This window comes from Diaphorina citri, unplaced genomic scaffold (assembly GCF_000475195.1).
Source record: "Diaphorina citri unplaced genomic scaffold, Diaci psyllid genome assembly version 1.1 scaffold772, whole genome shotgun sequence".
NCBI classification, from domain to species: domain Eukaryota; kingdom Metazoa; phylum Arthropoda; class Insecta; order Hemiptera; family Psyllidae; genus Diaphorina; species Diaphorina citri.
Genome location: NW_007378205.1, coordinates 27,383 through 54,137, shown reverse-complemented (window position 1 = coordinate 54,137; position 26,755 = coordinate 27,383). Strand labels below are relative to the sequence as shown.

Genomic DNA, 26,755 nt, shown 5'->3' with positions numbered 1-26,755 from the left:
TCGCTCCTCTTAAATTGGTAAGATTGCAATTCTTGCCTTGACTTTAAAGCACGAACCTTCTTTTAACTCATTAGTGGTTGGAAGATTTTTTTTCTCTCTTCTCTTCTCTATGATCATCCGATTCCCTCTGTCCACCTACGTGTTCTGATAACGTAATAGCTGGCTAGCTGGCTAGAATGCCAGGTCCCGTGATGTGGTCGAAAGGTGTCACAATTCACAATGTACTCTGTTCAGAAACACCTTCTTTTCATGACGACACACATTTTTTCATTTTCTATTTTCGATTCGTGTACGTTTTTTTCTCTGTAAGTTGTCGGAGGGAGGGGTTGTGATAAATTTATCATGTGAACACAATAATCATTCATATTATGTGTGTGACCAAATCTTGGCACGAGTACTCTATTAATTGCCATATTACAAAGGAAGCCACCGGGCCACTGGACGTTGCAGTGGCGAGATGTTTTCGTAGAAATGGAAAGTGGAATTCGCTATACTCGTGTACAAAACAGTTCGAACTGTCATTACATAGGGCAAGCGGGTCGAATTTTGACGTTTTAATGGCCATACAGATCGAGTTTCAGCGAGATCTGAGGTATACAATGACTTTGAAAAAAAAAAGACCTATAATAGATTTTCAACAGCTAGCCATACCTACGCTTTGACAACAGACAGGGATACAATTGAGCAAGCGGGTCGAATTTTGACGTTTTAATGGCCATACAGATCGAGTTTCAGCGAGATCTGAGGTATACAATGACTTTGAAAAAAAAAAAGACCTATAATAGATTTTCAACAGCTAGCCATACGCTTTGACAACAGACAGGGATACAATTGAAAAAAAAAGGAAGACATAACCCTTTCTGCTTTCCATACTTACTTTTACATGGGAGTTAACAAAGGTTACCAGAGCCACTTTTATAATATGACTCGAAGCAAAATGAGTCTGTCTCAGGATTCAATTTTTGTTCAGAAGTTGTCATACTACCGAGTTCCATGTTTATTGATGGGTTCGGTTCACAGGCCAGGGTATATTATGCAGAGTATAGGGAGAAGACCTTGAAGTAGCAAACTTGCTACCTGCAGTCCGATTTCAAGGTCTCATTGAAAGGAAATTGAACTTATAACTACCATACTAACTCGCTAACTGAAGACTGTAGCTAATAGGTGTACTGCCGTGTCTTGTCCACCCTTAGAGAACCGCCTTTCTCTTTTCGTTTTCTGGGTCTTTCTGGAAGTTGGTAATTTAAGAGGTGAAGTTGTTAATTTAAGAGGTGTACCAAGAAAATGTCCTTTGAACGAATACGAGCACAGTCCATTTTCCTTCTCTCTGACCGGATTCCCTTTCTTCTTTTACCTATTTCTGTTCCCGTTCTTGTATGTACATTGTACCTAATACTATCATCTACGTCGTTTTCATGTAGGTACTTTTTCCTGTTTTTCCATGTACCATTTGATTAGGTATATTTTGTATCTCGGAATTTGTATATACTCCGTGTTTGGGAAAATATTTGATTTATGAATTTTTAATGAACGTTGAAAGGTTTCAACCCTGAAGTAATCAGCACACTATTCAGATAGATTAGTGTGATATTGTCTAGCAAAATATTTTGCAAAGTCTAGACGTGTTTCATACGCATCCGTTCAACTTTGTTGTATAATTAAGCTGAAAATCCAAATTAGTTTTGTATTCAATCCGTAAAAAACGTGTCTAAATAGTACTTGAAACGTAAATTAACAAAAGCAGTAATGATAGGAAATGTATCGAGCGTGCTGGGAGGCGCGCGAACGTCATGTTTTCGAAGTGACGCCCCGTACATGATTACATGAATGGAAAAAAAAGACATGGCATGCAAGTACAGACTCTGGTCGATTTCTTTTGTTCAGATTTTTCGACATTGCAAAAAACTCCTTTTCAACATTTCTAGTTTGAAGTTTTTCCTTCTAAATCGTCCACAAATCACGGCAGATTGAGGTGCAGTTAAGTACTGTAACTAAGGCAACGTCTGAGAGCCAATTGTAGGTACACCGATTATTTCGTTAGTTCAGAACAAAGTGTTGATCATGATTTGATTATCTCTTAAGCTGTGTCCACAAATAGTCGACGCCATCTGAAACCGTACACTGCCTCGACAACATAGGTTAACCTCGTCGATCGACGGCGTCGACTATGTGTGGAAACAGCTTTATATCTCAATCCACTTCACTAATTTGAAAATAAGTGATGTTAAATCATGAGAAATGCAATATAAAGGAAATTGAACTTATAACTACCATACTAACTCGCTAACTGAAGACTGTAGCTAATAGGTGTACTGCCGTGTCTTGTCCACCCTTAAAGAACCGCCTTTCTCTTTTCGTTTTCTGGGTCTTTCTGGAAGTTGTTAATTTAAGAGGTGTACCAAGAAAATGTCCTTTGAACGAATACGAGCACAGTCCATTTTCCTTCTCTCTGACCGGATTCCCTTTCTTCTTTTACCTATTTCTGTTCCCGTTCTTGTATGTACATTGTACCTAATACTATCATCTACGTCGTTTTCATGTAGGTACTTTTTCCTGTTTTTCCATGTACCATTTGATTAGGACGATTAGGTATATTTTGTATCTCGGAATTTGTATATACTCCGTGTTTGGGAAAATATTTGATTTATGAATTTCTCCTACTACCAATCAAGCTACAAGGCTGCTTGTGTACTACTCAATGAATGCAGCAGCAGGAGCAGGAGTACAGAGCACGGAATACAAGCTGCTCACTGTTCATACAGAACATGACAACATCGCGAGTGTGATTGGAATTGAGCGAGGAAAAAAGTAAACAAATTAAAATCAGAACTGTGTCAAGAATCAAGAAGAAAAATCTGAAGATTGCAATTGATAAAACACAATCATTGAATGAAGAGTTTTAAATTGTCTTGACCATTATACCGGGTTACTTGTAGACGTGTTTAGTGGTCAATCTACTGGACTTGGACTTAGGGGTTCTTGGGTTCGGTTTACATTCTTTTGTGTATCAGACTATCACTATAGGCAAGACATCGGTGTTCACAATTTTGTGAGTTTCATTTATTTTAGGGAATAAAGGAAAAGGTTTAATTTTCAGAAATGTTTACACGTCAAAGCTGTCCGATAGGGCCCGCCCATACACCATCCGTCGTTCACGAAATTTCACCAGAGGTACCTGGATTAGATCCCATTTATAAGAGGATGTGCAAATTTGGAGAAGAAAGAGCAACAAAATATTTTCTATACATAATTATTTCGTGAATTAAGACTCACATCATACCTCAGAGCAGAAGTTGCCAGGTTGAAGCTCAGGAGGCCGGCGGAGTAATGAATATTCTGCCAAGTGATGAGAAGATAAATGACGCTCAAGGTCTTTTAATTTCCACGAAATCAGCAAATTGCAGGAAACCGAGTTTTTTTAGCTGAGAACTGAACGGCTTGTTCGGAGGTACAACGTCAACGTCATCTTATGAAATTGTTTGAGCAAATATTTAAGTTCACGTCATAGGTTCACTGTGAACAATACATGTAAAATCTGCAAGACACAGTGATACACTAAGTACACATAACGTTGTCATTTACTCATACATAATATTATCATCTGGTGACGAAGTGTAATAAAATTGTAAGGAATCATATTATCAGAATTTGTATAAATATTTAAGTTCACGTCATAGGTTCACTGTGAACAATACATGTAAAATCTGCAAGACACAGTGATACACTAAGTACACATAACGTTTTCATTTACTCATACATAATATTATCATCTGGTGACGAAGTGTTTAATAAAATTGTAAGGAATCATTATTATCAGAATTTGTACGATGATGTTCATGTTCGGATAAGTTAAACTTTGTATTGACAAGATCTGCTCTCTTAGATAGAGCAGCTTAACCTCCTAAGTTGTCAAAATGTTTTAATTTAACACTTTTTACTTTCTATTTTCTATTAATTTTGTCAGTTGAAATACAAGATTCGAACAGGTAATTTTGATGTCAATAAAGAGGTAACTACTATGCTATTATAAAATCATTCAATGCAATATAATCCAAAATATAACTTGAGTTGTGTGCCACCCTGTAGAAGCGAGACACTATAATGCCAGTATTATGCAAATAATTTAATCTTCTAAATTAAAGGCAACTTCATCAAGAAGAAAACATAATTTCCTCTTGGCAAAAGAAGTCTCGTTACCTACCTATTTATATGTATTATGATCTTGTAAATGAACTTTTTTGTAATCAAGTTTACATAAACTCTGAAGACCAGTCTCCAAAGTTTTAGCTTGGACTTCGAAGTCACGCAACCTTTTGGTTTAGTTGCCCTCAGGCCTTTGGCTATCTGAGGGCTGATGATAAATAGCAGCCTTTTTGAACCAATTTAAAACAAAGACCATTTTGAATCAGGTTAAGACAACTCTAGTTTGAGTGAAACTCATTTGAAATTGCATGAATCTTGACAAACTTAATGTGAGGACAAAATCATTTATTTGTTTGGCTGTTGTCTGTCCTCTAACCTCTGATCATTAAGGACTGACTGACAGATCCCAGTACCTACCCGTAGTTCCTACCTTGTTTTTGACACAGTCATTTAACGAGGATCCTATGAGATAATAGCGGTGTGAAATTGTTAAATTAGAAATTGGAACTACTAATGATGAAATTTAATTGAAACAAGTTCTCTTGTGCCGTCCGCGAGTGGGATCGCGCGAAATTCCCTTGTTTGACCTTTCCCGTTAGAAAAAATTAACCCCTTGCCTTCTCGGCGTTCATTAATTTTTTGTACGAAGTAGATTTCATTCCTGGAAGTAAATTACGTTTTTGTGCCCACTCCAAGGCCAATAAAGCAATTTGCACAGTTTCAATAAATAATTTAATTGTGCTCGCTGTGCTAGCACCTAAGGAATCTTTACTGTGGAATGTTTTAAATGGCTATTTGCTATCTGCTTGAAGAAGGTGTTGGATGATTTTATTGTCTAGCCTAGAAGCTTAGTAGTCAATGTTTCACTCCCTCGACTGTGAGTTTTCTGTATGGTACCAACCTCCGTAGTGTAATACGTAACTAGAGCGGTGAACTCCGGATCTGGAGATATCCCCAGATAATTGGTTTAAATCCAAATAAAGTCCTATTAGACTATCAAGCCCCTGTATTCAGTAGTCTAAAAAAATAAGATCTTCTATTTTATTTCTATAGGTTTTAAACACTACTTGACCTTGCTTGTTTTTTTTTTTTTTAATGACAATAATAATAATGGTAAATGGGGGTACTCGTGGATCGTTTTGGCTCGTTCCCATTGTTTGTAATGTCAAAGCTCTCTGGCAAATTCAAGTCGAGTTGGAGTGTATGTCGAGTGCCTTATATGAAGACCTCACATTTCCTGAATCCTTGCACCTCACATACTGTATGACTCATCGTGTATCATACCTAACCACAGTCTTTGTACCGGGTGGACTGTTCTATTTAGTCCACCACCAAATTTCAAGCCAAATAAAATGAGGAAAGCAAAAAAGGCTTAATCATGTAGTCTTATTTGACAAATTTAAATACATATTAAATAAAATAATATCTCGTATTCGATTGGTTGGTTTGCTGCCAGTAAATTTGTTTTCTACAGAGATACAACTTTATTTGTCAACTTAGAACAAGATCTCGCATTATGCTAAATCTATTTATTAATATTTTCTTTCTAGAAAAAAGTTACTGAAATCGTTCCTTAATATAGCTGTGATGATGTTATGTTTACAAAAACGTGAATACTTAGCAGTGTTTTTTTTTTTTTTTTTTAACTTGAACTACCACCCTGAATATGTTTCTTCAATTCTCATCGCATATATTATTTTGCGATACAGTTAGTAGATCCACTGATCTACTCATAGTGCTACACCCACGATCCACTACTTCTCAGTATTAGTGGATTTTATTACCAGTAGAAAATCACATAGTCACATGATGGTATAACTTACTTAGCTATGTAACGTACAACATTGCTGATGGAAAATAATGTCATCTACACATCTTCCAATAGTAAAAATAATTGGAATTGACTAGATGCGGGTTGACATAGTAATCTCATTTTCAGAAGTTGGAATTGTTCTGCCATAGAAACTTGATCAAAATACAAGCCCTGGGTGACAAATTGGGTTTTCACTAGCAACAAATAAATATTAGTAGACAAAAGTGCAAAACAAGGAGATCTCGGATAGAAGAAATATTTGGCTGTGATCCAATTATGCTTCCAGAGCAAACTTTTGTAGTATACCATTTATAAAAGTGAACACTGAATACTCTATGCTTATTTGTACAAGAGATATGGGTGCATAGTAATTTTGAAATATCTAGGTTCTGAGTTTAGATAGTTAAAAATCAATAAATTCAAAAAACTACAATTCTGGCTTAAAAATGAAGTCGTTTTGCAATATGTACTAACTACGACAGAGCAATATTGTCACGATATAACACATGTTGACTCACCAAGACGTCATCATCATCATCACATATCACAGCAGAATAAACAACTTTTTGCGAACAATTCAGCAAAAACAAGTTAAGAACAAATTCTGATTTATAGAGGTACCTAATTTTAAAGTTAAAAAACGTGTCCCGAATTTTTTCTGGAACAAAAATATAATAATAATAATAATAATAATAATAATAAAAAACACACAAAATTTGTAAGGAATTTTTGGGCGGGATAAACGAAGGGTGGTAGTCCATAGTAAATTGGCACCAAAGAATGCTGATGGTGGCGGTGGGCGGAAGACTTAGTATTGTGCTTTGTGTTGCAGAGAAGATGTTACTAGTGCTCAGATATTCCGCTCTGAGGTAGAGAAAGAGGCACATTATTCTGAACTCAAGTCTGCTGCAGAATCTGGTTGGGATTTCTCTAGTCGCTGGTTTGTTCTCAATGGAAAAAACTGAACGGGACGCCGGGACACCCCCTGAAATTCGGGACTGTCCCGGCCAATTCGGGACGTTTGGCAAGCCTATGTATAGGATACTGCAAAATCAGGATTTCTTCAACGAGACAGAACCACACTTGATGAGTGGGGCTTCAACATCTAGAGAGTGGTGGTGCTTTATTTAGATTTAGACTGTCGAAATGCAGTCATCCTATTGTTTTTTTTCTCAATGGAACCAACAAGGGTAAGTCCGGAGAAGGTCATAAAAAAAAGGTTGCAGTAGTAATTTTCCTTTTCGAGGAAAATCTACCAAACAGTTAAAAGTCTGGAGAAAACCGCATATCAAAATTGCTGTTTTCCACATAACACCTCTTACTGAATATAATGTCGTAGGTCAACCATGTCACAACTGTTAAGAAAATCCAAATCTCAAGTAGGTCTTGAGGTATTATTATTATTTTAAGAGGTTTGACAGAGGGAACTGTAACTGCTATGGTCTTATCGTCCCGAAATCGAAGAGAGAAGGAAGACAGGATCGGAGAAAGCCAGCCGTTCCGAGAACGAACATTATCCCATCAGGATAAAATCCGCCCCCAACGGGAATCGAACCCGCGGCCTAGCGCTTACAAGACAGACGCACTGCCAACTAAGCTAACTAGGCTGGCCATCCTATTGTTTAAACAGCTTACTTTGAACGTAATCATCAGACACAGAACAACTGAAAAATACAATTTTATTGGCTATTAGAATAATATTTTTATTGCTCATTTATTATATTTTCTGTCATTTTTTCTTCTTCTTTTTACAATTTAATGCAATAAAAGAAAACTTCATACAGTAAGTGAGGCGTAATATGTACGTATTGGAATGCTACTGAGCAATAAAACTTTTCTATCTATGCTAATAACAATAACCAAGGAAACATACCAAGCTGCTCGTTATTCAAGAATCTACAAGAATCATAATAGTTACGTTTTACCTATGGATGACTTTGCATTACGGAGGGTTGGCATCACCTGATTTTTCTTAGAGCCATTGATGACCGTGCAAAATTTATAATTTGCATAACTTTTCGAGTCAGTAACCTGCTTCATAGAGCTTCTCCCTAAGGGCTCCTATTGTATTGAGCAGTGTCCATACAAATGTGGTCGATTTTAACCGTTTTGCTGATTTCTCATATAAGGGAAATAAAATTACTTTCATTTGAACTTAAACCATAGAAACAAATGACTTGAACTCTGTTATTCGAATGTTTGCTAGATAAAACTTCACCTGCTTCATAGAGCTTCTCCCTAAGGGCTCCTATTGTATTGAGCAGTGTCCATACAAATGTGGTCAATTTTAACCGTTTTGCTGATGTCTCATATAAGGGAAATAGAATTACTTTCATTTGAACTTAAACCATAGAAACAAATGACTTGAACTCTGTTATTCGAATGTTTGCTAGATAAAACTTTGTTATCTAGCGAGGAACCAAACCGTCATACCGTGTCATTTTCCTACTCGGTTTTCCGCTTTGAAGTTGAAGTTCAAAACTTTATCTGAACTTCACGTGTGAATAGATTTGAAAATGAAATGCTCTCCTCGTGCTTTTGCTAGTCTAAAACCGAGTTCATGCACAAATAAAGATCGGATATTTCATCATAAAACTAAATGTTCAGTTGTGTGAGTACTGTGTATTAATATCTTTCCTGACAGTATTCTTTATTTTGTCTGTTACAGCGACATTTACTGTTACGGTCCCTTGTTACATGCAGTTCAGATGGCTTCACTGTTTCCCGACTCGAAAACATTTGTAGACATGAAACTAAAACACACACCCGATACAACATGGCGAATGTTTAATGAACTCATGAACCAAACGGAAAACCGACCATCCAGGTCTGAATTAGAACAATTCGTTAATGAAACGTTTGATGAAGCAGGTAGTGAGTTTGAAGACTGGTCGCCGTCCGATTGGGTGGAATCTCCACGATTTCTTAGTAAAATTAAGGATAAAAATTTTCAAGAGTGGGCTAGTCAATTAAACGCTCTATGGAAATTCCTAGGTAGGAAGATGAAAGATGACGTACGGTTGCATCAAGATCAGTACTCCATCATCTATGTACCTCATCCTGTTATAGTACCAGGCGGTAGATTCAGAGAATTCTACTACTGGGATTCGTATTGGATAATCAGAGGTCTGATCCTATCTGAAATGTTCCATACTGTGAAAGGCATGCTGGGGAATTTCCTGTCGATAGTAGAAGAGTACGGGTTTATTCCTAACGGTGGCAGAGTGTACTATGCTATGAGATCTCAACCCCCACTACTCATCCCCATGGTAAAGTCCTACATTGATGCCACCAATGATTTGCAGTTTCTCAACGAGAGTATTGACACCCTGGAGAAAGAATTTCTGTTTTGGATGAACAACCGAACAACCAAAGTTGAAAAGGATGGACAGTTTTACAACTTGTGTCAATTCAAAGAATTCTCTTCGGGCCCAAGGCCGGAATCATACAGGTAATTTTATTAACCAAACAACGACAAATTGACCTATTACTAATGGGGGAGAAGACAAGGGAGAATATCTGTACTTATAAAATTAACATGACCTCTTCAGCCTATGAATAATAATAATAATAATAATAATAATAATAATAATAATAATAATAATAATAATAATAATAATAATAATAATAATAATAATAATAATAATAATAATAATAATAATAATAATAATAATAATAATAATAATAATAATAATAATAATAATAATAATAATAATAATAATAATAATAATAATAATAATAATAATAATAATAATAATAATAATAATAATAATAATAATAATAATAATAATAATAATAATAATAATAATAATAATAATAATAATAATAATAATAATAATAATAATAATAATAATAATAATAATAAAAAACACACAAAATTTGTAAGGAATTTTTGGGCGGGATAAACGAAGGGTGGTAGTCCATAGTAAATTGGCACCAAAGAATGCTGATGGTGGCGGTGGGCGGAAGACTTAGTATTGTGCTTTGTGTTGCAGAGAAGATGTTACTAGTGCTCAGATATTCCGCTCTGAGGTAGAGAAAGAGGCACATTATTCTGAACTCAAGTCTGCTGCAGAATCTGGTTGGGATTTCTCTAGTCGCTGGTTTGTTCTCAATGGAACCAACAAGGGTAAGTCCGGAGAAGGTCATAAAAAAAAGGTTGCAGTAGTAATTTTCCTTTTCGAGGAAAATCTACCATAACTGTTTGGTAGACCAAAATGGTCTGGGGAAAACCGCATATCCAAATTGCTGTTTTCCACATAACACCTCTTACTGAATACCCGTATAATGTCGTAGGTCAACCATGTCACAACTGTTAAGAAAATCCAAATATCAAGTAGGTCTTGAGAAAAATCAAAATCTATTTAGTGTTGTGAGTAAAGTAGACAACAATCAGACACCGAATGCTACGAGTAGACAAAGTAGTGATATTGAAATGAAACAGAATTAGCGTGTATATTCTCAAGTGATCTTGTAATAGTTGCAAAGATATCTGACACCGAATGCTACGAGTAGACAAAGTAGTGATATTGAAATGAAACAGAATTAGCGTGTATATTCTCAAGTGATCTTGTAATAGTTGTAGATTTGAAGGTTATCTTGCTGTACCTTATTGAACTAATCTTGTACTTTCTTGTCTCGCTGAGTGCTAGTGCAGTCAACTGTTGGAATATAGAGGACAATGAAAATGAAATGCGGAAAAAGAGGTTCTGATTGGATCGTGTTTCCTTTATGCGACTGTTCGCGCTTCATTTCCTACCGTTTGTTTTTTCCAGGAAACCTAACGAATTTGAAGGCGAGATCGATAGTACCTGTAGACTTGAACGCAATCATCTATTGGAATGCAGACTTGCTATCACAGTTCTATAATACGTTAGGTCAAGGAAACAAATCATTGCACTACAGGTAAATGACGAGTTGATTATCTATCATCTTCTTTTACTTCGCCCTGTCTTGTTACTTCTTATCTATCTGTCAGTATCTCTATCATTTCCTAATATAAATCTCAACAGTCACTCTTTTCCACCCTTCTTCCTCCTTATTCAAGAGGAAGATTATAAAATCAACGAAACAATATTAGTGAGGCTGATGTAACTTTAAGTGATCTTACCTGGAGTATTGTATTTGAGTTACCAAGAGGGTGCAGGTTTGAAGAGCAGCCGAAATATGTAATCACAAGTGCACCCTGAAATCCAAGTACAAAAAAAGACAATAAAGCTACTGTGGCAAAAGTAGTATAATACGTTAGGTCAAGGAAACAAATCATTGCACTACAGGTAAATGACGAGTTGATTATCTATCATCTTCTTTTACTTCGCCCTGTACTTCTTATCTGTCTGTCAGTATCTCTATCATTTCCTAATATAAATCTCAACAGTCACTCTTTTTCACCCTTCTTCCTCCTTATTCAAGAGGAAGATTATAAAATCAACGAAACAATATTTGTGAGGCTGATGTAACTTTAAGTGATCTTACCTGGAGTATTGTATTTGAGTTAGCAAGAGGGTGCAGGTTTGAAGAGCAGCCGAAATATGTAATCACAAGTGCACCCTGAAATCCAAGTACAAAAAAAAAGACAATAAAGCTACTGTGGCAAAAGTAGCGTGATACTTATTCGGCCAAGGAGTTTGCTATTTTCCTGAAATTCACTAAGGTTTCCTTTTCTTTTCCTGAAATATTGGTTTTAAAGTAGGTGATACTTATTCGGCCAAGGAGTTTGCTATTTTCCTGAAATTCACTAAGGTTTCCTTTTCTTTTCCTGAAATATTGGTTTCATTTATTAATTCTGCACACTGTTATCTTTTGCAGCAATGTAGCCAAGGAATGGTTGGAGGCTGTGACCAAGGTGCTATGGCATGACGAGGTGGGGGTGTGGCTGGACTACGACATCAGCAATGAGATCAAGCGAGATTACTTCTACCCCAGTAACCTATCTCCGCTGTGGACAGGCTGCTACAACCAGTCTGATACAGAACATTACATCTCCAAGGTAAGAAAGAGGAACCATATTATTAAATACGGATCACATAGTACTAAAGAGTTTTTTTTTTTTTTTTTTTCCGCGAACATAATCGCGAAATCCGCGAACATAATCGCGAAATCCGCGAACATAATCGGCAAATCCGCGAACATAATCTGCCGTTTTTATTTCGTAGCACTGTAACAAATGCTACATTAGACGCCTGTGGTCTGTGTCGTAGCATGCCCATCCCGTAGTGTGTCCCTCATCAGATGGTCGAGAAGAGACACAATACTTCCCATGTAGGTGCTTTGTCAACACGAGAATATCAGAAAGTAACCCGTGGAAGTATTTACAATCGAAAAAGGAGTACAAATTTGGGGGTGTTCGATTTCGAGAATTCATTATTTATTATTATTATTATTATTTTCAAAGTTGTAATATTTCCGTTTTCATTTTCCCAGGTGATGAAATACCTCGAGAAGACCCAAATCATGGTCAACCTAGGGGGCATCCCGACCACCCTAGAGCACAGCGGTGAGCAGTGGGACTACCCTAACGCCTGGCCTCCCCTGCAGTACATTATGATCATGGGCCTGCATAGTACAAATGATAAGTGGGCACAGGACCTAGCGTATGAAATGACGGAGCGGTGGGTGCGGGCCAACTTCAAGGCGTTCAATGAAACGCATGCCATGTATGAAAAGGTAAGATAAACCCTCTCTCCGCTAAGGCCGGGGGCCACAAAGTGAGTATAAACTTTAAACTCACTTTCTCGCCCTTTATAGCAGTGCTTCTCAAGCTGTGTACCGCGAGATTTGGGATTTTTTCATAAATAAAAACCACAAGACTGATGAGACAAAGAAAGGCCGCAGGCAAAATTAAAAGAAAGGCCTGCGGCGCTATTAAAAGAACATTATTGTATGTTAACTCATATACAACATTCATGTACTTAAATTTAAACCAACACTAACCTGACGGGGGCAATTCGTTTTGCAGTACGACGCCACAGTACCAGGAGGACACGGGGGAGGGGGTGAGTACGAGATTCAACTGGGCTTCGGCTGGACGAACGGCGTCATCATGGAACTCCTGGACAAGTTTTCGGACCGACTCAGTCTGGAGGACAAATTCGTCGACTTACCGGCTCCCCAGGTAGGAGCAAGAGGAGCTGCGACCCACTCGTTCTCCACCCCTGCACAAATATTTACGGGGCTTTTAGCGATAACTGTCACTTTAGCTGCGGGAATAATTGGGTGAGGTTAGTATTAAGTTGCCTGCCCCCCGCTGCCGCTAAAACGCTCCCTTCTCCCTTAAAAAAAAGAGGGAGGGGGATGTCAACACCCCGCTCTGGCATGAAATTCTGTCGTGTAGAGGTGTAGCTTGTGTGTACGCGTATTTTTCTTGTGGAATCATACCTGAGTTATCCGTAAGCACGGATAGAGTTATCTGTATTCGAATAGAGTCGTTCCGTAATCAGGGATAACTCTTTGAGGACTATTTTGAGGGAGATATGAAACTAGATTTTTTTGAGGGAGATATGAAAATACCATCTCGGTACTGTAACTTCGTAACAATCCTAGACTGCTCTTTCCGTCCAGGATTCTTATGGATAATCGGTTGTGACACTACAAGGAAAATAGGCTTTGTCTTGTGAGATAAAAATATAGTCAACAATACAGTATGTCCTAGATTGTCTCAGTAGTGGTTATGACGTTCGCCCGGTAAACAGGAGGGCGTAGGTTCAATCTCAGCCGAGGTATGGAAGGTTCCTCCAATATAGGAAAATGAGCTTTGAGAATTTACTCACAGTAATAACAAGAGCCCATTGCTGGGATAAACGGACTTTTTAGTCCTATTCGAGCGGTATAAATAAATGATCTGTCCACTTGTTCGGAAAATGGACAAACTTGGTTATGGTTCAAGCATATATCTGCGGCTCAGAATTATTTAAAGTATTAAGGGTTTACGCCGACCCTATTTTTTAAATAGGAAGGAGAAGAAGATTAAGGGTTTGACGGTCAAACATGCCCTCAGCACTGACCGCCTTATTTTTCATCTTAAGCTACACCTCTACTGACAAAGTTGAACAATACATTTGAGCCAGAAGTTGAAGGTCAGTATCAAGAGTGAATAAACAGAAAGATGTTGTGTAAAATAGGCGACAAACGCCTTTCCAGAGAAATCAATACATTGAAATCTCTTTGAGTTTTTCTTGGATCAATGCTTCCATATTTTTTGCTGTAATATAAGGAAGTTATCTGGTAGTTAATTGTTTTATTTCACTTGCTAAGAACAGTCCATATCAAATTTCACTCAAATCGATCTCACGTTCAAAAGTATTCGTGGTACAAAAAGATAAATAGACAATCTGCCTAATCGTTACATTTTATCACTATGAAATAGCTTCATTTTGCTTGATCAATCAAGTACATTATTTCCAGTCAAAATTCTATTGGTTCACATTCAAAATTGCCCTTGTCTTGTTCAACACATGTCAGAATTCCTATAACATTGTTAGTATTAAGGATGAGAGAGCATGAAATATTTGGAATGTGCATGTTGAAAATCATTCACCAGGGCTCCAAAGTGCAAGTTACAACTTTCTGGTAAATCCTCATATCTAGTCCCGGGCCCGGGAAATTAACTTTCCCGGAAATGTAACAAAATCTTGAAAAATACATGTCGTTTTACCTTGTAACGTACAAAAATTGTTCGAAAGGAAGACCTTTACTGGCCGAAATTATATTTTCACCTATAGAACATCCAAAATGCATTCTGTTTGTGTATTGTAACTTGCACTTTCTTGGAGGCCAGGTACCATTTACAGTTTTTTTGGCAACTTTTTTCGAATTCCACAAAGTTACGTAAAGCTGTCCTAGAAAAGTTCCTTCCATTTTCTCATTCCTTATTTGGATTGTAACTTTATTTACCTCTAGTTACTTATATTATACATAAAGACGGTACTATTATATATCAAGCCTACCAAAAATCTTCATGAATGAAAATCTTTCGATTAGGATATTCATGAGATTGCTTTGTGGAATTTGCTCCAGGTCGAAGGAATTTAATGTTACAGTAAAGATACTGGGCTGATTTTGGGGAACCTGAATTGATAGTTTCGTGTCGCTGCGCTAGTGTAAAACCTCAAACCTCAGTTTTTATTACACTTATGGATTTAAGTAGATTTCATGTCTTCTGACAGTTAGGCTAGTTAGTTAATGAAATTGGCATGTTCATTTAAGTAAATTTCATATCTTCTGACAGACTGAGTAACACGAAACTAGCAATACAAGTAAAGTAAGTTGGAGGATTCAACTCAAACGTATTCTTGAAGGCAAAACTATTTCACTCATTTCTAAAATCCTAAAGAAAAAAAAAATAATAATTATATATATATATATAAACCATTGAAACTAATATTGTCCGTCGTTTCCTCTTTTCCTTTTGCATCCTTGTTCCTTTATGTAAACTTAATTCTTCTTTAAAATAATAGTGTGAGCTCAGTTGAATCCTCTAACAGCTAAATATTCATGTTACCCACATGTTCGTAGTTAGATGGTTCGGGCTGGTTGTTTCTTGGCTTGTGAAAAAGGTTATGGAAGACAATCATAAGTAGAACTTTAACATTGGGTGAATCAATGAATCATGTAAAAGCAAAGGCCTTTAAGTAAGTTCCATCCACGCTATATTACGAAACGCTGAACAACAAAATTTATTAACTGTATCTTAAACAGTAGGTACTGCCTCTCAAACAGTAGGTACTGCCCGCGGCCCGGGCTAAGATTCAACATAGCGTGGAAGGACCTTATTCACAGCTACTGCAAGATTTGCTTATCTGTTGATTACTATTTTGATAAATTTATGGTATAAACTTTGTATTTGACAATTTTCGTAATTCACATTGGCTAAAAATAAGTCACGTGGCGTGGCCTCTTTTTAGAATGTTCTGGGTATATGAAAATTGTAAAGTACAAAGTAGTTTCGTGGAACAGGGCCCTGGAGTTTTATATGAATATCAACTTCTCATATGAAAACTTGACATTACATTTTCTATCATATTGTCAAATTGACTGCTCAATTGCACCTTTCTTCATGATGCATTCCTATTAACAGAGCTCTTCGGCTCTATTTTTCGACAGTGCCTAGAAATGTTCATTTGAAAATAAGCTTATATTCTCATGTGAGCTTTTGATTGATAAAACATCACCAAAATTTTATCTTCCCGGTCTATCTAAACCTTCCGAATGCTTTAAAGTCTAAACAAAGCACTATCTACTTACTTCCACATTCCACTGTCACTTTTAAATAGGTACAAATTTAAGCTAAGGATCTTGGATGACTGACTGGTCGCTTTATAAACCTCACACAGCCACAATACTTAATATTTTCATAAGAATACTTGATAAACTACATTATTAACTCTTTTGGTACCTATAGTTTTTCTACTAACATTCAAATTGGGGAAATTTGACGCAGAGGTTCATTCACATGGCTATTTTTTGCATTCACATAATTTGGAAAAAACATCACTGCGGTCTGCAACTTGCTTTTTTACCTAAACAATTTTAAAGTATGGGGCGGCATGGCATTAATTTTCCAGCTCTCGGAGAAAGTTCCCTAAATAATCTGGTTGCATACCAATCAAATCTATTGTACAGGCTTCATCTGTGACGTACAGAAAGAGTTCTGAGGAGTAACACCAAAGCCTGACTGGAAACCTCACGTAAGTCTCTGAGAAATGAAAAACACAGGAGAGCCGTGCCATTGTTATCTTTGAAGAGATATATTGGACAAATTGTGTTCTCAAATAATGATCTTGTAATCTAGAGGTCTCGAGTTCGAGTCAACCTGATGCACAAAATTTACATGTGAATGTGTAAAACAATAATTAAATAGAATAAAAAATCTCGATATTGTTACAAAAAATTGGTTCAATTAATGTGAGCGGGGGCATAATATGTACGTAATTTAGGAGAAATGTCCTGGTTTAAACACAAGGAGAATAAAAGTGTTTCTATAAATCTGTGTAATCTTGAAAACACTAATAATATTCAATGAAAATCAAGTACAAAATATGAGGTATTAAATCTTCAATGTAAGTAGAATCAGTACAGTGTCATTTCTAGGCGCTACATTGGCTACATCATCATATAATTATGTAGATTGTAGATCATATACGTACACCAAACAAACCAAATATATTCGTAAAGCTTCATCCAACATGTTGAAGTTCAATATACTTTTCTTATGTTATAGGAGATATTGGAGTACGTTTACGACCACTTGTGTTTAGTATCTGTTAACATCTGTAATATCTTTCTTTTCTTGTTGTCTATGTTTAAGTAACATTATTATCTGTAGAATAATTTTCTGTGTACCTAGGCCCCTGGTGTGAAACCTGTCTACTATCTTCTGTCAGCGTCTATCATTGTTCATCTCGTCAAAATGTGTTTATGAGGAAATGTGTTTGAATTCGTGACACTTTTACAAACAAGAATTCCTTTTGTGATTTGTAATATTAGGATTAGGACTTTAAATCTTATCTTGTTCATTTGTTAAATTGTGAAGAAATTTATTGTGTCCATGGAAATTTAATTTTGTCCTTCCTGAGTAGGTACATTTCAGTTTATTAATCACAACCCTTGTTCTGTTTTGTCTGTTGCAGAATTCTTTAAATGCCCTAATCTGATCTGATGTGATTTGGATTGACTTTTTCCTTTGTTTCTTTTTCTTTCTTTGCTATGCAAATCACCACTCAAAGCTATTTATTTTGTGTGCACTATAGCAGAGTAACTCATGTGAAAATGAAGTGATATTCACCACATAAATGGCCACCTACTCATATATTTCTCTATGTTTTTTTTTTATCTTTAAATAGAGACCGGGCTATAGTGCCTCTACCAGTAAGTTGAAATCCCACCACTGCTAAAAATATACAGGTAGCTCCTCAATCGTCCTTACGAGGCTGAACTCCTCTCGGGGTATCAAAATTTAGACCTGGACACGAGTCGAACCCGCATGTCCTGTTGCTATAAACATAAGCTATGAATATTAATTTCAATCAGTGTATAAGTAGGTGGCTTTTATGTACACGTAAATACCATTAGGTTATGTTTGAAATATAATATACAGGGACAGATAAGAGTTTGTTTTTTAGGATAATGAGAAATATATTTTTTGTTTAGTTCCTTCTAGATAATTATCATTAAGCTGTGAACTTTACCAAAATTTTGTACATAGATCTTTTGCCATGCTGTCTAAGCATAATAACCTCAGCAGTAATGTTTGATGTAATAGTTGTAGCTTGCAAAGTAGAATTGAATCGTTATCACCTGACAATTATTGAGAAGTGCAGACATGTTGGCTTATTCTTAACGTTTGTAAATCGTTCTCAGTAGCCATGCAAATCGGAATGAATTGGGTTTACACTTCCATTTTATTTAGGTGAAATTGGAGTCAATTTTCACTCAATCACATCAAGCATTTTCACTGAGACTTTGTAGTTTATTACTAATAAAGATGAATAGTATTGTAGCTTAGATATGCTTTTATAATACGAACAAATACGAGATCAAAGTTTCATTTCATATCAATCAATATGAAATTGATTCGTTAATTTAATTTGGTGTTTATATCGTATTGTATTGAATCTACATTTTTTTTATATTTAAAAAGATCTGTCCTTGATTTGTCGTTTTTAAATGATACCTTTAGCATTGAATGCGGATTTTTATTTTATTTAATTTATTTTGAGACGTGTCTGTTTTTTATTTAATTTACTTTGTCTTTGTGATTATTTTTTAAAATATTTATTTTTTATAGCTTTTTCTTATTGGTATGCTAGAGTTTAAAAGGTGTGCTTCCATAGTATCTATACGGATAGATAATTATTATGAAGAGCCCTTTTAAATAAATACATTTTGTTGTTTTGTGTTCCATCAATTCTTGTGGGTTTTGTTTTCATCCTTGTTTTCCAGTTCAGCTTTCCAACACTTGAATCCATCATTCAAAACTTTGGTGAAATTGCCACCAGTGACACATAGGATTTGAAGTTGTATTCGTCAGAGTGTTTGTCGAGAATATTCCTCAGGTTACGAGTTTGACTGTCACCAATTACAACACAATTCCTTCGTGTCTCTGGAGCCGCAGTATTGACATTGTTGATATCATTAACTGTTTGATTTTGAGTCTGGGATTCAACTGTTTTTCTTTTCTTCCTATTCATTCTTCTTCTTGTATGTTTGGATGGTTTGTTAGAACACTGAGATTGATTAGCACATTCACTGGTTTTTTCTAGTAGCCTGATAGTCTCAATCATATCTTTCATGTCTTTTTCATCACCTTTTGATTTTTCCATTAGTCTGTCAATTTGGTTTTGTTTGTTTGCAAGTTCCTGATCATCTTTCCTAGATTTTTCAGTTAATTCATCGATTAGAATTTGTTTATTAATTATCTCTTGTGCAAGACAATGAATTTGATTTCTGAGCTCTTCTATTGTTATCACAGGTCTATGAGGAGTAATTCCATTGAAAGTAGAATTATCCTGAGTTAAATCGTTACAAGCAGGTGTTCCCATAGATAAAATAGATTGATTATAGGGCAATAGGTTATTGTCATCATAAGTAGTTTTATTCTGTTTGGTTATATCGGCTGATTCTATTACTTCTACAGTAGTTTTGTTAGAAATATTGTTACTTGTTATCGGTTTATTATTTGGAGTTACTGTGTTTGTTATTACTGCCCTGGTTATCGTTACAAGCAGGTGTTCCCATAGATAAAATAGATTGATTATAGGGCAATAGGTTATTGTCATCATAAGTAGTTTTATTCTGTTTGTTTATATCGGTTGATTCTATTACTTCTACAGTAGTTTTGTTAGAAATATTGTTACTTGTTGTTGGTTTATTATTTGGAGTTACTGTGTTTGTTATTACTGCCCTGGTATTGGCTATTGAAACTTTGTTTATGTCAGTATTTGAACTAATTTTATTGATCTTGGAGTTTGTTTTACTGCTATTATTACTTTGGTCACTATTATTAGTTTTACTGTTGTCACTATTAGTATTACTTAAACTAAGTCTATTACATGATGCAATATGCATTCCATTTTCACAAATGACACTATATCCGAACTCTTTCTTGTTTATTGGAAACTTTTTTAATGTTATTGCTGCATTACATTTCTGATTTAAGCATTTGAAATACAAGTTTCCTTTCTTTAAAGGGTTATTGAAAATGTACGTTTTTCCTTTATGGATATATTTCATTTTACGTTATGTAATATTTATACTGATTGTCTCAATGAAACACACTTCAGGAAATAAACACTTAATAAAAAAAAAAAAAACACACAATAGGTACATGCACTTCATACAATAGCTATTGAGAATTCACTGCACCCTGTAAGCTATTCTACGGGTTTGTCTATACTTATCGCACTTCGAACAACTAATTATTTTTAATTTAATTTAAAATATTAAAAACGGGAATTAAAATTTTGAGTGTATTTTTATAAAACTCATAGAAATTAGAGCTTTTGATCAAAATTAGTTACACAAAAATCGGTCAAATATCAGAAAAACTATTTTGATTTAATTGAGATCGCGTGACAGAGCCAGTTACCTCAAGTCAATCAAACATTATTGATTGGTTCAACATTACTTTAAGTTCAACATTATTGAAAATATTTTTTACCTTGCTTACCTTTTTTATTGTGTTTAATTTTAAATTAATTTAGAAGTGTGGCTCTATTTTTTGCTTGATTTTTTATTTATTGTTAATTTATTCAAAGTAATTATTGAAATCGAAGTCAAATTTGCATACCTATGGTGTAAGTTGCTTTTGGTGTTTAGTTCACAGCAATAGCTATAGTCACCAGTCACCAGATCCTCCCCTTCTCCCAGCGACGTTCATATCAGTTTGGTACATCCATTCAACGTATTTTTAAAGCCACAAAATTAACTGTATATGCTTTCATGTTATTTTTGATCCTTTTAAAATTTGAATTCGGATAGTTTTCAAAATGAATAATCCCATGGTTTTTATGAAGTCAGAGGAGAAGACATATTCAAGACAGTCACTCTAGGATATACCTACTCATAAAATCAATCCACGATAGCTTATTATAAAAATGAATATCTAATAATTTATGAAATCCATTTGGATATATCAGAACCGATTCATATGAATTTCATCGAAGTATTATGTTATCATTATCGCCATGTTTTCAGTAGATATTCTGAGAAATACTTGGCAAGATTTCCTACTTAATATTTTTTTCTAGATTACGTCCTTGATTATTCCCCTGATTTCGGTCTCATTTTCTTGCCTGCATATTTTCATTTGTCACACCGTTCGCCGAAAGCTTTGGACAAGCCTAGGAGATCAGAAGGTGATGAGAATGTTCAGTGCAGAAGAAAATGTAGTTGTGAATAATAACTCAACTAACTTGATTATCATTACATATGTATTATTAAAGAAATTAAATTAAACCAGAGTTTGTTAGATATGAGCTGAGTGTGATATTAGAGACTGTGGATAATACTCTTCGTATTCTGTGTCCAAGTCACTATTGCCCCTCATAGGGGAGCTATAGGATGTATTGTATTGTTTTAGATTATTGTTTGCTTGTTAATCTGAGAGGAAACATGGAAAGAAACTTTGTTTTTCTTTTCTTTTTCATTCAGATGAATGAGTAACATCTCACCTTCATGTTTTGTCTATAAATCTTTACATTACTTTACATGTGATCAACGAATAGAAATTATATTATTTTTTTGTTTTTTTTTTTTTTTTTTTTTATATAACGATATTTTTTTTGAGAGAAAAAAAATATTTTTTTTTTTTTTTTTTTTTTTTTTTTTTTTTTTACATATACAGATATATTTTTTGATCATTTCCTATAAATAAATATTTTGTAAAATTACTATTACAGTAAAAGTGTTTGAGCTTTGTTTTTGTGTTATTTGTATTTATTTATTTTCATTGTTGGTTTGTTAAATGAAGTTACTTCTTTTTATGGTATTTTTTTTGTCTAAATATTGCGTGATAATATGAACCATTTTATCAACGAATCTTGTAGTTTATACTACTTGTAAGCGGTTCTATCAAGAAGTTTTCAATCACATAGATATTTAGACACCTAATTTTTTCCTGAGTAAGCTGATAGACCTACACCATCCAAAAGTTTTACCGTTAACTCCTGTGATGTTACCCGTGTTTTCCCCCTCAATGTCTTTATATTTTGCGTACACATTCTCGTAGTTATAGTGTTGTTTTCTGCATGCTTTGTACATTTTTTGATTGGCATTTAATTTGGATTCTATAAGATTTTTCCGTGTGTTTTATTTTGTATATTTGGAGCCCTTTGTTTGTAATCTATTACAAGGTATGTATTGATTCTTCTTATTTGAGGGATTTTGTGTACGTGTAAAAATTGTTGGTAAGTTGTTGGGTTAAAAATGAAAATGTTTAAAATAAGCTAGCATGATAGACATCCCAATGTATTTTAGTCAATAATCAAGTTCAATTTTGTAGGTAGCAGTAAATAAACACCCTTAGTCTGTGTTGTAGTATGTCCCTCTGATGGGCGAGAAGAGATACAATACTTCCCATTTAGGAGCTAGGTAAAAACGAGACACAAGAACGTTACCTCTTGAAATAATTGCGATCGATGTAAGACTAATTTTTTTAGTTGGCGGTGGGAATTGAACGCGAAATCTTCTGTGTGGCAAACAAGAGCATTACCAATTTTTCAACTGTGTCCCGATTACCTTCTAATAAATGTAGACTTCACTTGCTATTCTAACGTTTATTTGTCTGATTCTTTTCTACAGTGTTGTTATTTACAAGAGAAGGCATCAAGCTTACGGCTCGGATCGAAGGCAGCTATGTCCCAAATTATGCAGTGGTTACATGGAACTTAAGGACTTGGCATTTGATTGACCCTCCGTCCGGTATCTCCTTGTCTTCCCAAGTACATGCCGTGGCTTGCATCTTCTCTTTACTAGCCAGCTGCTCAAAGTTTTAGTCTACTAGCCACTTGAATAGCGCGCCATGAATCTCAACTTCTTGTACCAAAGATCTTTCAAATTTACATTTATGTAGGTTTTATTCACGTTCAAATGTCTGCATGCTCTGACGTATGCCAGATGTATCAGATATTGGACATTGGTTGACATTTGGACATTGGGATTAGTTGACTTTAAATTTTGCCTTGCACAAAGTGCTATTAGCTTAAATGACATTTAATAAATGTTAAGAATATACCATGACACAATTTAATTATTTACATGGAATCAGAAAGACCTTGCATTATTAAACACGATTAGCACCGTATTCAATCTCAAAGAGATTTGAAAAAAACCCTAGGAGTTTTAATTCCCCCCTTCAAAACCAAAAAAAAAAAAAAAAAAAAAAAAATCTCAAAGAGATTTCATTCAAAGCATTTACAAAGCTGATGTTTGGTCAAGGGAAATTATCATTAAATTTTGGGAAATTCCCCGTGCTTCGATGATACAATGTCATAAAATTCAAACCTTAAAATATTGGCCACACCGAAAAATACCAGTATGGCCTAGTATGCCATCAGTTTAAAAAGGCCTCATTTATTTACATCAGTAATAATGTCAATTTTTCTTTTTATTTTATGAAGGCCCCACTTTTTTATGAACTATGAACGCTTGTCACTCAACTTGGTTCTTGTCATTTGAGTCGGGCCCAAGATAGCTAAGTAAATATTTAAAAGAATATAATAGTAGAATTCATAAATTGATTTCTTTTACTAGCTTTCATAGTGAACTTTTTTATTTTAGGTAGTTTAAAGTAGGTACCTATTTATTATTTTAATATTAATGCCCGGGACCATGCTCTGAAATTAAAGTTAATCCAAAGGAATTTTTAATTTCATAGTGTAGCTCCGGTCATAAGCCATTGAACCCCAGTGCTGATAGACCTTTGTTACCATTGTTGTATTTAAGCCTCTGAATTTTGTTGTTTATTTTTAGGTGAAAATGACGTTTATTTTTTATTAGTTTCATGAAATTAATAACATATAAATGCCAACCAATTTATTGGCCAAATGTTCTATGATTCTCAAGCTCGTTAACTTCTAAATTATTTGAATGAATAGCTCTTTTTTTTTTTTTTTTTTTTTTTTTTTTTAATTATATTATTTATTGTATAGGTTCATCTTTATTTATTTCATTTCACAATTACACTGTGTAATTGCAAGAAAGTAAGTTCCTGGGGCATGTATTGTAAATTAACTCAGTAGATGCCTCATTACCAAGCTTATGAAGCTTTAATGTAAATATTTCCCTTATGAAGGGTTACCTGCTATTCGATTAGGTCGAAGTTCTTGGAACAACAGATTTTATTAATTTTTAGCTTCTGAAATAGTACCACGTTGTACAGTTAACCTCACGAAATTGGATTTCAGACCACAGCTGAGGATACCTAGAGTTAAAATCGCGTGCCTTTGTTTTAAGTTCTCTATGTATTTTCCTTAGGGTAACAAAGGAGGAACAACCTTAAAAAAAGCTTAAACAAAGTCTCTAAAAAAATCCAAATCAGCTTTGGTTAAGAACTGAGCTTGATTGAAATCTATAGTTATGTACAAATTACATAACCCTACAGTTATGTAATAGTCGTATGTATCGCTATTACCCTGCCTTTACTTGTAGACTTGTTTCTTCTGATGCCTCCTTTGACGTTTCGTGGGTACATTTTGTCCTTTTTAACAAGCTTATTTCAATTTCAATTTTATTACCTTTGAGTCCTCGTTTTATTCTTTATTTCCACGCACTATAATGTGATCTTATTACGCTAAGGTACTTCACTCAGGTATACGTGGGTTGTGGCAAGATACGTTTAAATATGTATATTTATTTAGATAGACATTTCCTCCCCTCTAGAACCACACAAGGCTCTAAGAATGCTAAGATGAGTTCAAAGAATGCAATGACGGTATAAAAGCAAAGTCTAGTTTAGAGAACTGCCTATTTCGATTTTATTTTTCGCACATTATCTTCCTCTGTAAGTACGTAGGTACTATTGGATAGAACTATTATTTTTAGATTATTACTTTATTACCATGGCTTATAAATTATAAGTCTAATAAGAAAATCCCCTATCTAGTTATATCTGTTTGTACTTGTATCCGTACATACATAGGTATTATGCACAAGGTTATTATTACTTAACCCAGGAAGACCGAAAACTATTTTTCCCTCGATTTTTTTTTTCTTTTTTTAATATAAAAGCACAAACATACTTCTCTAAATATTTTTGCTAAACTAAATCAGAACAAAAGAGCATCTTCTTGACAATCTATTTTATCAGTTTCAACACGTATACCTAGTGTCTAGCCATCTGTGGAGGCGAAATCTACTGACACGTGTTCGGTGTTACATATTATATGTAACGCCAGGACTTGAAGGGTTAAGTAGGTATGTCAAGTAAATACTTGTGTCATATTATAAAATTACTTGAACGTGGAACAATTTGCATACGTACCAACCTCTACTTGTAATTATATTATTCTAATAAATTTTTAGTACGTTTGTACTCAGTCCCGATTTCACAGGCACTTTTGACCATTTTTGAGAGATATTTATTTATATGGACAATCTCGTATCTCATTATTCTTCTGCCTTTTGTTTCCGCCACTCTATCACTAAGGTACTAGAGTCTGTATTTGAATATTTATGTCTGAGGTAACACTTTCAGATTCGACTTGATCCAATGGTTTTAAGTTTAATCCAAAGTGTGGCCTGGACATCAAAGCTGTGAAATCAGGCATTACTGCATTAGCAACTTGAATTTTTGTGCTCCGTTCATAACGTGAACAAAATTATAACTTGAATATCTGTATTTGACTTAAAAGAAACAGTTCTCGGTAATCCCGTTTCCTGGAATAAATTAACTGACGAAATAAAGAGATAAAAACTTCCAACTAAAATCTCAAGAGAAAATAGAATGATATTGATTGAAAATTTTGGCTAGCTCTGAATATGTGACATTATTTAACTAGCCATGTCATCAGGTTCTATAATTTTATTACCTATACTCGGTCAGCTAGTAAGATAGGTATTTGATGTTTCCGTTTTTATTGGGTTCGTTCTCGTGAAACACCAAACATTATACAATTGCTTATACTTTTATTTTATTTTTCTCTGATATTTTGCTCTAAATGTACCTGTTAACGAGTTATTAGGTGATAAAATAAAAAAAGAAAAAATACATTATACCTACTTTTGGTTGAAAAACAACATTGTTTTGCTTTCACCTCAGGCTTTCACTTAACAACTGATTGTACCTAGGTATCTACTATTATACTACAATACTACCTCTCTATAGGTATGTCCAGATAGTATATAGGTTTAATTTCATGTCCACTGGGATCAACTCCAATGAATTAAAATTGTATCATGACAAAATTATTGTACTTACCTAGCTCGTTATGACTGCATGTTACAACTTGTCCATGAAAACTACCCTTAAGATTGTGTTGCCTTAGGCAAATCTGCCCATAAAACTTTCAAAAAGGTTAGGTCCATACGCGGGTAAAATTTTTGGATCCGTCCATCGGGGGAAGTTAGGTTAACTTCCAAAAAGGTCAACAACCTTCCGATTTAAAATCAGAGATCCTTCCGCATTCTTGACAAGGTCGTCCAAAGATCCAAAGATGTAAAAACTCAGTGAATAATGAAGGAAAAGTGGAGCTCTTATGGAAAAGTATGATTTTGCAGAGATAAATCATGAATATCTGAGACTGCACACAAGTAATTACCTCTGTGTTCCCTTTTGTCTCTGTGGCACTCCTTCACGTCCTAACC

At 34.9% G+C, this 26,755-nt stretch overlaps 1 protein-coding gene and 1 long non-coding RNA gene across 5 annotated transcripts in view; one reads left to right on the top strand and one right to left on the bottom strand.

The window, feature by feature from the left end:
• LOC103511933 (trehalase) overlaps positions 1-23,257 on the top strand; it is a 32,072-nt gene extending 8,815 nt beyond the window's left edge. The window contains exons 3-9 of one of the 4 annotated variants that reach the window (XM_008476684.3): positions 8,625-9,407; positions 9,952-10,085; positions 10,732-10,861; positions 11,765-11,945; positions 12,380-12,622; positions 12,915-13,070; positions 22,754-23,257. In XM_008476684.3, the coding sequence (XP_008474906.1) occupies positions 8,625-9,407; positions 9,952-10,085; positions 10,732-10,861; positions 11,765-11,945; positions 12,380-12,622; positions 12,915-13,070; positions 22,754-22,843 (1,717 nt within the window). In that variant the 3' untranslated portion in view covers positions 22,844-23,257. Of the gene's footprint in view, positions 1-8,624; positions 9,408-9,951; positions 10,086-10,731; positions 10,862-11,764; positions 11,946-12,379; positions 12,623-12,914; positions 13,177-17,583; positions 18,602-22,753 lie in introns of those variants that run through there. The other 3 variants (XM_008476679.3, XM_008476685.2, XM_008476682.2) reach the window with 3 other exon arrangements.
• LOC113468557 lies at positions 11,346-26,586 on the bottom strand. The gene is made up of 3 exons (XR_003392268.1): positions 26,370-26,586; positions 12,890-13,110; positions 11,346-11,506 (listed from the first exon to the last, which is right to left on the bottom strand). It is a non-coding gene; the product is annotated as an uncharacterized LOC113468557 (long non-coding RNA).
• Positions 26,587-26,755: the final 169 nt, after the last annotated feature.